The sequence below is a fragment of the Actinia tenebrosa genome, unplaced genomic scaffold (assembly GCF_029948245.1).
Source record: "Actinia tenebrosa isolate PJP-AT-01 unplaced genomic scaffold, QUT_ActTen_1.0 PGA_scaffold17__23_contigs__length_9995812, whole genome shotgun sequence".
Taxonomy (NCBI): domain Eukaryota; kingdom Metazoa; phylum Cnidaria; class Anthozoa; order Actiniaria; family Actiniidae; genus Actinia; species Actinia tenebrosa.
Window position 1 is genome coordinate 3,635,818 of NW_028292577.1, and position 10,930 is coordinate 3,646,747.

The window sequence follows — 10,930 nt, forward strand, 5'->3', positions numbered from 1 at the left end:
TGCATTTCCGTGTGCTCGCCTTATGACTGTTAAAGTCATAATTAATTGTCTTGTCCAGAGTTTTTGTAGCTACTACGTACTAATACATACGTTCTGGGAAGGCGTAGCTACTATGTCATTGCGTAGTGTAAGTAATTGTCCTCGCAGGGTTTCGCACCAGAGGCCGAAACCCCGAGAAAGCATATATCGGAGTCCCCGCGTTTATATGTAAGTATGTCGTACACGGAAAAAATCTCGATTTCACAGCCTTTACGACCGCGAAGGACCGCTGGGATTGCGACTGGCTTGAATAAACGCAGGTCCATTTTCTTAATTAAGCTAGCTAAGTGTGTACAAATTAGACTTTTAGTTATAAAACACAGACAAGTATTTACGGGATGGAAAAAGGGACTATTCGAATACAAACATTTTATTATTACTACATGTTTTAGGTTCCTCCAAGGAAACAAAATATCAAGTCTACCACAACAATTGTTTCGAAACAACTTACAACTTTTCGGCTTGTAAGTAATATAATGAAAACGAAATAGATTTTATCCAGATACGAATCAATCAGTAGCAAGAGCTGGGCGTAGTGGTAGCGGCAGGGGTAGTAGCGGCAGGGGTAGTAGCGGTAGCGGTAGTGGTAGCGGTAGTCTGTTTAAATTGCAGTCTTCCCCAAGTAAAATAAAAATGATATTTTTTCTTTAAAACAGAAATATTGGAAGTAATCTAATAAAGGAATTGCCGCAAAACCTGCTACGAGGATTGACCCAGCTCACATATTTGTAGGTTTACAATTAAGAATTAAGATATTCAGAGATACAACCAAAATATTACTTGAATCTGGTGTAAATCGATTTGTAGGCTACACAGTGTAAGGAATTATAGCAAATATACGAATTTATTACTGTTAAGGGATCACTGGATCTATGTTGATGTCGTTTTGATGACTAATTCGAGGAGACTTTATCGTTTAGCACTGCTTTCATTGCAACAATTTGATCAAGACAACAGTCGCGACATTGAAATCGGGTTAAAAGACTACCGTGGAAAAAAAATTTTCGATTCGTTTACATACTCTAATTCACCTTTTCGGCGCAAGCCGTCAAGTGATATGCATCGTGTTGGAAAGTGTTACGATCACCAAGAAGTTCGGATTTCCGTACAAATATACTGACTTTAAATGTGAACTATTTACTTGATTGAAGCTTTTCTTATTGCTGTTAAGAGAGCTAACTAAAAAAATCTATATAAATTTTCTCTTTAAACTCAGTGAATTTGTATGGGAATCCGAGAACGATGTCCGAACTTTTTGGTGACCGTAACACAATCCAACAAAGTGTTTACGACGTGATGGCTACTGCCGAAAAGGTGAATTGACGTCAGCGTATTGCTCGAATTCCATGTCGCGACTGTTGTTGATTGTCGTAAAAAATATGTTGTTTTTGTCAATTTGTCAAATTGAAAGTATCTCTTGTGTTGTTTTTTTAGTTTTGTTGGTCGGAACAAACTACAGTATATTCCTGGTCGGTTCTTTAAAGATAACACAAATCTTGGAATATTGTAAGTACCTGAATCTAGTATAGACAAGGAACAGTGTCAATGATACTGTTATTTTACATTTGCTCATATGCTTATTTGCAGAAGCTTTGAGATGAATAATGTGTCTTCAATTGACCTCCAAGGGATGAAAAAAATAACGGTTCTGTAAGGAAACCATTCAGTCTACTGTAATCATAATTGATGAATTTAAATCATAATTGCAAAGAAGTCAAAAAAGAATATAACAAACAAAAGCAGCAAATTATGGATATTTAGCAATGTCGACTTCATTCTTGAAGTTTATATTCTTCTTCCAATACTCTGTCGTAAAATAAAAAATTCCCCTGAGCAATCTGCAATGCAAGCCCAGATTATTTTGAAATATTTGGAAGAATGATTTCTTATTTTTATTCATATCACGATAAATAATTCCTATGAATTTTTTTTACTATATAACTAATTCCATTTGACAACATTCTTTGAATTATGTGTATATGTATTATATACGATGATCGATACCAGGCTTATTACCCAAGGAAAACGTTGTTTTTTCTAAATATCTACAGGAGCGTTTACCAAAATGGCATAACATCAAGATCACTTTCTGGCGCAGTCTTGAATAAATTGACTTTGCTAAACACTTTGTAAGTGGGATTAAAATGCATGGTGAAGTATCTGAAATCGAAAGAGTGAGCGCAGCGAACGAGTGAGATTTCAGATGCAAAACCAACGAGTGGGAAAAGCCCGTACAAAGCGCTTTCCATGCTGTAATTTATTCATTTTATATTCATTTTGTTTTTATTTATTTACCTTTAATGGGTTCTCTAAAAAAATACAAAACTCCTGTATTTCAAAATTCCCTTCGAAAAGCTAAAAGCTTTTAAAAAAGCTACACGTAAAAATATCACTATTCAAATCAAAAAACATATCTGGTACAAAGTAATTAGCAAAACGTTTAAATCCTAAACTAAATATGAAACTGTTCGTTTGAAAATAACGAAATAAGCAACCGAAATCGGTAGGTCAATAAAGTCTTAACTTAGTTTGTCAAAGCTGTCTTTGTCTCAGTGACGATTCAAACACACGCTTGATGCGCTTGAAGCTACGTGTTGACTCTGTTGACTTGAATGAGTTATCGGTGGAAGTGGGCGACTTGTTTAAAGTGTTTATTGTTATGTTAAACTGTCCTCCGTGAAAAACGGCTCCACTGAATGGGCCTGCTGCAGGGAAACTAGAACTTTTCATGAATGAAGATTCACGGCACTCGGTGCCCACTGCATTTTGTAGACTCCGAATCAAAGACATGTTTTTCTGTTGTTCGTTTGTTATAGTACTGTAATTCACTGATATATCCATTAAGCTCTTAAGGCGGGATTTCCTCGACTTTTCTCGTTTCATTTTTGGAGTTGAGAAACTCAGTAGGCAAATTTACATCTCTTTGTGTCTTCGAAAGAGTGTTTCTGTGTTTATGTTTGCTTTGGTTTTTTTTTGGTGTTCGATAAACTTGTCTATAGGTTTGTCTAGAGACGCAAATCTTCTTGATTGTTCAGCCATCCTCACAAATATCTCCTAGCTCTTGATTAGATAAGTTTAAATTGAACTACGAACAACTTGAATACACTGAAAATATTCCGGAAAGCTGCTCGACAAAGCTACCCGCGATGACCGCGAAAACACTATTCGCCTCGACTCATAATGTTTTGTGCTTTACCACTCATCCAGAATATCGAAAGTTGGCCTATTGTACTGCTTCAGCCATTTTTCTTCTCTCGTTTTAAAACTTCAAGCGATAAAATTATAGGGCGTGATAGCATTCGCTTAGCGGTTAGCAAGGGGAAATAGGTAACCAGAATAAAATTACTGAAAAACATTTATCCATAAACTCCCACACGGCATTACCATTCCAAGGCATTAAATTTCATAATGCTTATGTTTGGAGCAACCCTGTGTTAGTCTGCTTTCGTCCACAGTCCATATTTTATATCTATTGAATTAAGGCCCCGCCCACACTATGCCGGATAAATTTAATTCCGAATTTTTGTGCTGTGCCTATGGGCACAGTACATTTGTTTTTGTTGAGTTAGGTATGATCGGAATTTGGTGTTACGAATGCCATTGGTGGACCTCGTCATGATTGACATTGGTGAAACACGAGGTGAAAATGCATGTTGAGATCTGTAAGATCGGGACACGGAGGAGGTGAAACTGAGAGGTTGAACATATGTGGTTTTCGTGGTAAGAGTGCCTTAATCCAACTTACTTTAAACTTAATTTGGTAGTTCTAAGCAGATAATTAGAAACTGGAGCTAAATTAGAAACTTTAAGTGCGATTTTTGTTTTTTGGTACAACTGGAATTAGTTACGTAAACAAAAGATTGTAAATGGACAGGCCAGGAATTTCTACTGCGTCATTGATGTAAAATAGTACTCGCACGAGTTTTATATTATTTTATTAGCAAGAAAAATGATATTAGGTTTGATTAGCAAAACATATTTATTTCTAGTCGAATATTTTCATGACAAAAACGTATTTCATGCCGTAAGCTTGAATGGGGGCGGGCAAGGAATTTCTACTGCGTCATTGATCTAAAATAGTACTATTGGTATTTACTAAAACAAGGAACGACCTAAAACCACCTGAAATAAACGACCTGAAACGACCTGAAACGACCTGAAACCATCTTGAAACCACCTGAAACCAGCCAAAACATTGAATCTCCATCGAGTTTGTCGTCCAGTTTGTGTATTTTATTGACTGTTATCGATCGATCGAGTGTTTGTTTTCCTTGGAAGGGATGTACTTCATGGTAGAATGTCATATAGTCGCTCATACGTATAGTCTCCCATAGAAGTATTCCACACTTATACCTCACTTTTCCCTTGCTATGATTACCTGTTCCTAGCTATGATCAACCGTCCCTACCTATGATCAACTGTTCCTAGCTATGATCAACTGTCACTAGCTATGATCAACTATCCCTTAGCTATGATCAACTATCCCTAGCTATTTTCAACTATCTCTTGCTATTTTCAACTGCTCCTAGCTGTCATCAACTGTCCCTAGCTATTTTCAACTATCCCTAGCTCTCATCAACTGTCCCTAGCTATGATTACAATTTGAACATTTTTTTACTTTAACGTGTAAATTTGTTTAACTTAACATTGGCGTATCTAGGGGGCTCAGGGGTGCCTGTGACCCCATTTTCAAAGCCAAAGATAAATCATCTGACCGTTGATGCAGTATGTGATATGATGTCATAGTGACAATTTGGTATGTTGTGACCCCCACGCCCACCCCCCCCCCCCCTCCCCCCCACATGACAGATCCTGGATAAGCCCCTCCTTAGCGTAATTCAGCCATGTTGCCTGCAAGCTTTTAAGTTCATTAAACTATATAAGGGGAAGTTAATCTATATATAGGTACAGGAAACCATTAGTAGAGAATGGTGAAAATAGTTAGGGATAGTTGATCATAGCTAGTGACAGTTGATCATAGCTAGGAACAGTTGATCATAGGTAGGGACGGTTGATCATAGCTAGGAACAGGTAATCGTAGCGAGGGAGAGGTGAGGTATAAGTGTGGAATACTTTTATGGGAGAGTATACGTAGCGACTATATGACATTCTACCATGAAATACATCCCTTCCAAGGAAAACAAACACTTGATCGATCGATAAAAGTCAATAAAATACACAAACTGGACGACAAACTCGATGGAGATTCAATGTTTTGGCTGGTTTCAGGTGGTTTCAAGATGGTTTCAGGTCGTTTCAGGTCGTTTCAGGTCGTTTCAGGTCGTTTCAGGTCGTTTTAGGTGGTTTCAGGTCGTTTCAGGCCGTTCCTTGTTTTAGTAACAGTACCCGCACGAGTTATATGTTATTGTATTAACTAAAGTAATAATTTTTGTTTTGGTTAGCTAAACGTATCTATTTCTAGTCGAATATTTTTATGAAAAAGGGATTTTCATGCCGAAACCTTCAACGAGTGGGTGGACGAGGAATTTACTGCGTCATAATTTACATAAAAGAGTACTCACACGAGTTTTATATTAGTTTATTTATAGTTCCTTTCACGGTTTCCGACGCCATATTGTTTGGGCAGAAGTGTAGGGAAAGAGATACGCTTTTCGTAATATTTCCATTCTGAGGTTACCCTGCGAGCAAAGTCTCCTTTACCTTCCCCCGAGTGAGAGAAAGGAAAGAGTCTTCTTTCCTTTCTCTCACTCGGGGGAAGGTAAAGGAGACTCTGCTCGCAGGGTATTCTGAGGTAAATTTTCGAGACCAAACTTTTTCTGTAGATGGAGAATCTTCTGTTCAATAATGTTTTGTGTGGTGTTTTTGAGCCGATGGAGCCACCATAACACTGGTTCTCAGAGAGACGGAGGCTTGCTTTGGGGTTTGCGAACAAGACTCGTTTATGCTGGTTCAATTTGACCGTAAAAAAATATTCAAACCGAATCCACGGACTTTCTTCTGTCTTACAATGACTAAATCCCAAATAGTCTTGTACTTTATTCAAAGTATCCAATGTGCACAGCACATTTGACACGTTTTCCCGTGTCAAAACTTGTTATTTATTCGGTTAGGCCTACCGTCCACACTAGTCCGGGCGAATCCGGAACAATTCTTCACCGAAAACGATTTTTTTCGAATACGGTCTCCAGAGTGGAACAATTTGAAAACGCCGGCTAGACGTATTAGTGTGGACGGAGACCGAAATTTTTCGAATACGATGACGTCATGATTGCCATGGGAACATGGCGGGAAGGCTAAAAATGCACCGCAGGCTCAATTTTAGCTTCGATGCATATGCTCAGATGTGCAATGAAGCGTTTTTGCAGCCTCTGATCGGACTAGTGTAGACGCGAAACATTTTATCCGTTTTCTAGTGTGGACGAAAAACTTTTTTTTCGGTTTCGGCGTGAAAGTTGAGGATTCAAATTCATCCGGCATAGTGTGGACGGGGCCTAAAAGGCATAGAAATCCAATGAAAATTATTAAATTAAGCTAGTAACAATGCAAGAGTAGAAAGTTAACAGTTTACATAAATACTGAAGCAAAATGGAGGAATTTAATGCCAGCAAAACTGTACGTTGTACGGTAAAACGAATAGTTGCTCCTTTTGAAAACGAAAAGACTTATCAAGGAAAGAAATATTGCATTGTCCATGCAGCCCTACAACATGGAAACAGCTGATGAAACTGATGAAACTCATGGAACTGATATAGCACATGAGGGTATGACGCAAGTTTCATCTAATTTCTGCCATTTCACATTTATTTTTAGATTTGCATCGTACAATAGACTTGAAGACATCTCAGACTATTCGTTCCTAAGAAGTTCTAATTTACATTACCTGTGAGTTTACTGACTGGACACGTGATCCATTTTAATGATAATTTTTGAGGACCAAAGTAAAAAAATATTAGAAACATTCTACGATTGAATGGTTTTCCCATACAATGGCTGACTGATAGAGTTTCTAAAATAATAGTCCTCATAATACTTCATTAAAAACTTCAAAGAATACCAATTAACCACTATAGCGTTGATTTGTTTTCTTATTTTTTTAACAAGCATGTTGAACAATAACAGACTAAAACAGATAACAAATCGAACATTTTATGGAGCCTCTCAACTAGAAATACTGTAAGTGATCAGTGCAGCTTCTGTTAAGCCAATAGTGAAACTCTTTTCAATATATGCACATTGATGACACAGCGCCAAGTTTTATATTGACCATTCAGGGATCGAGTAAAAGACTGGGCCTAGTTAACATTACCTTGCGTTGTGGGACTTTTTTATAGAATCTTTGAAATATATCCTTTTAACATTCCCACAATGCACTGTAATGCCAACTCCTCCCAGTATTACTTTCCTCAACTTTGAAATGGCAAATAGTATGATCGAGTTGTATTATGTATTCAAGGTATGAGTGCAGACATTTTCTTTAACAGATACCTTACTCTAAGTTCCAGTTTGATTCTTTTGTCAGCGGTGATTTGACTTTGCCGAGCAATTGACTCGATCGTTTTAATACACGTTTTTGGGTACTACACGGGTATTATTATTATTATTATTTTTTTTTTTTTTTGAATCTGCAATAGTATTTCGTGGGGCCCATCTTTAACTGTTTTACTTTTTACTTTTTCCCGAAATAAAGGCTTCAAAGCCCTTTGGTTTCCTTTGAACTGGTTTTCAAAAACTGTTTATTTTATATCGCGGAATATCTGTACTCGCTTAAGCATTTTCCTGCGATATTTGTACTTTACTGGGTCTCTATATTATAATACGCTAACCAGTCCCCCGTCTGCATTGAAAAATTAGCAAACTGCCTTTCAAACTATAGCTACGGTTTAAAGCAAGAGCAAATATACTAGAAGTCAAGAAACTAAAACTGATGTGAAACGAAAAGTGAAAATATCTTTTACGATGATAACAAGAAAACTCTTTTTTTTTTTTTTTTTTTTTTTTAATTATGAAAACAATTTGATGGGAGCGATCATACCCCATGAAATGTAATTTCCTTCTATGTATTTTGCCGTAGTTTTCATACGAGATTCTTTATATTTCAAGAGTAAACGACCGAAATGTGAAGCCGACTTATATCATTACTTTATTCACAGGTAGCCCAAGCGCAGAGTTGGAAGCTCTGAATTGGCAACTTTCCAATTATTATACACTTGGCAGTGAATGCAAATTTTCAAACAGCCCAAAACTCCACAAAAACACAATTTCTGATTCAAATCTTAGAACCAAAGTGCTCTTTAACTATCAAACTATAACTTTTATGACATATTTGTGAAGAAAATAAAATTTGAAGCTTTTCTGTAAGTATATATTCAAAGCCTTTGAAATTCTAACATTTATTTCATTATAAATTCAGTAAATCTTACAGTCTTCACAAACTCTGCGCTTGGGCTACCTGTGCTTGGTTCATTTTGGTCGGCGTCGCCACTATATGGCGACCTCCAATCACGTCGCTTGTTATATATTTCGAAACATTTTATGCAATCACAAAGGCGTGTTATCGAGCAAAATCACTTCCTGTTCAAGAGTTTGGTCGGGTTTGCTTTGCCGCCATTTTGACGGTCTCATGGAATCAGTTCGTTAAGGTTGTTTTTAGGAGTTTTTTTCAAATAAGCTATTACGAAATAGAGTTCCGTGCTAAATTTGAGGGTTTTGCCCTGTTGAAGCTCAAAACGCGTATGGTTCTTTAATAGAATCTTGAAGATTTTTCAGCGGTTTTTGAGCGTGCGCACAACGTGGGCTCAAATCGAACGTTCAAAAGTAGGTAGTCACCTTAAATCTTAAGATAGAATAGAAATTTTTCGAAATAACTGAGTTATTTTTGTCTTATTTAAGTTATTATAATAATAAAAATATAATAGCTTCGGTTTTTGGTCACGTGAATGATTAAGATATTTCGTTCGAACTGATGACTACAATCAGTCGTAGCTAGGCGAATATTTCCTTCGACTGCCCTCATGAAATACTTAGTTATATTAAGTATCACCTACATGTTGTCAGCCGAGCTCTTGTTTGTAAGAGACAAGAAGATCTTACAGTGAAAGAAGACACCGCATAAGAAAACTAGGAGGTCAGTAACTACTGCACGATGACATGCTAGCTTTGAGTAGCCGTTGAGCTATCAACACACTTTATTCCATAGCATTTTTATTGCCTAGATTTATTGATTCTATCTTCTAAATGGTTGGAAGCAAGAGTTTATTAATGATTTGTAAATTGCTCATCGTATTATGTGTTATTCCAATTTTTCGATTGCACGTTACGTCATCGCGGCCATATTGGTGCCATTTAACAAAAGATTTCTCATTAGCATCCATTGTTAACGGCCGCACAATGGCCGCCAAGTTTTTGTCTTTTGACTTTCTTGTGAATGCTTGCAACCGATCAATGCCGTTACATTTGACCCTACATTTCTGAGCTCAATAAACTCTTACCACCACTCTGCGTGTTTTATTCTATTTCTTTCAAACGTAACTTTTTATATATATTTAAATAGACAATTAGTTACGGTGACCCACAACTGTCATGGCAAAACAAGACAATTCAAGGCAAAAAGAAAAAAGAAAACTCAATGCAAAACAAGAAAACTCACGGTAAAAGAAAGAAAACTCACGGCAAAGCAAACAAAAACACCTTTTCCACAGCTAGAACAAAACTTGTCCTCATATTTTATATTACATCCGCACTGGGAGAAAAACATTAGTAAAGATTTATAGTTGAGATCTGTAAAACAGTACGGGCGAGAGGCGACAGTGGCCGACACACGTGTCTCTTGAAGAGTAAGACTGGTTGTGGCCTTTGCTAGGCGAACTTTGACTGGACTGCTTTGCTGGATTGATCTTTATTCATACATCTCGTCAATCTTGACAAATCCTGACTTATCCGTAAAACCACATGTAGATCAACAAGGGAATGTAGATAATCATATCGGAATTATACGTGATAGAACGAATTATCAAAACTAAGCGATTTTATTTGGAAATCTCAAGGACTTTAAATAAAGGTTCCAACGCTAGGGCGAGGTCTTGAATTCTAATGTAAAACCGAGCCCGTGCGTTTGAACTGGTTTAAAATATCAACTAAGCCCTAAATACCATTGTTTCGATGCAAAACACGAAATTCAGAGAGATAGATTACTGTTGCTTTGTTCTTTTGGAAATAGAGTACAATATATCCGTGTTTGCACTCTATTGTTCCGATAGAAATAAAAATAGTATTGTTTTCATACCTTGCGTTCTCTGGGGCAAGTATAAGGAAAAGTAATTAAAAACCTTTCCCGGGTTTATAATAGCGCAGCGCAACCGTGACGTCATAAAAACAAAGACAAAGGCGAAATTCGGACAAACAAACTTACAAGTTTACTTTCAGCAGAAAATTTTCACAGCCGATCGCAATTGATCTTAGTTTACATGGGTTGTTATTGTAACTTTAAGTAAAACGCCCCTGCTTTTCTATCTTTCTATCTAATCTGTAAAATACGGACTATTAGTTCCTAACGCAACTAAACGAAACTCAAGCAAAAACACAAAGCTATCAATCTAAATCTCGTTTGGGGGGAGGGTTTATTCGGGCAGAGGCTGAGGATCGGTGGGGATTTGATATTTTCGGGTTTCTCAACTAGTAGTTCGATAATTTCCAATTGGAATTCAGTGGATGAAGAGCCACTCTGAAAATGTTACTGTAAATCCAATTTATCCTTATTTGCTTCTATTATCTATTTACAGTAGAGTGTTATCTCAAAGATACCCAGGAGCTATTTTTTTAAGCTCCCTTTTTAATAATATATTTCTTACAGATTTCTTTCAGATAATCCAATAGAATACATAGCCCAACGAGCATTCTTCACTAATTCAAAACTGAAAAACTTGTAAGAAAG

The 10,930-nt window shown here is 36.9% G+C and overlaps 1 protein-coding gene and 1 long non-coding RNA gene across 2 annotated transcripts; both read left to right on the forward strand.

The window, feature by feature from the left end:
• The first annotated feature begins 213 nt into the window (after positions 1-213).
• LOC148910248 (uncharacterized) lies at positions 214-2,295 on the forward strand. Its single transcript, XM_089032009.1, has 5 exons — positions 214-503; positions 696-767; positions 1,474-1,545; positions 1,627-1,689; positions 2,091-2,295. Exons 1-5 carry the CDS (start codon positions 214-216, stop codon positions 2,170-2,172), a joined length of 579 nt encoding a protein of 192 aa, XP_088888135.1. The 3' UTR covers positions 2,173-2,295.
• A 4,521-nt stretch (positions 2,296-6,816) lies between these two features.
• On the forward strand, positions 6,817-10,918 carry LOC148910249 (uncharacterized). The gene is made up of 3 exons (XR_016120069.1): positions 6,817-6,882; positions 7,102-7,173; positions 10,850-10,918. It is a non-coding gene; the product is annotated as an uncharacterized LOC148910249 (long non-coding RNA).
• The last annotated feature ends 12 nt before the right edge of the window (positions 10,919-10,930 follow it).

Excerpts from the sequence above, each read along its gene's own strand:
- LOC148910248 (XM_089032009.1), top strand. The coding sequence starts at position 214 with ATGTCGTACACGGAAAAAATCTCGATTTCACAGCCTTTACGACCGCGA. Across the intron at positions 768-1,473 it reads TTGACCCAGCTCACATATTT|TTTTGTTGGTCGGAACAAAC; the intron begins GTAGGTTTACAA and ends TTGTTTTTTTAG. Across the intron at positions 1,546-1,626 it reads AACACAAATCTTGGAATATT|AAGCTTTGAGATGAATAATG; the intron begins GTAAGTACCTGA and ends GCTTATTTGCAG.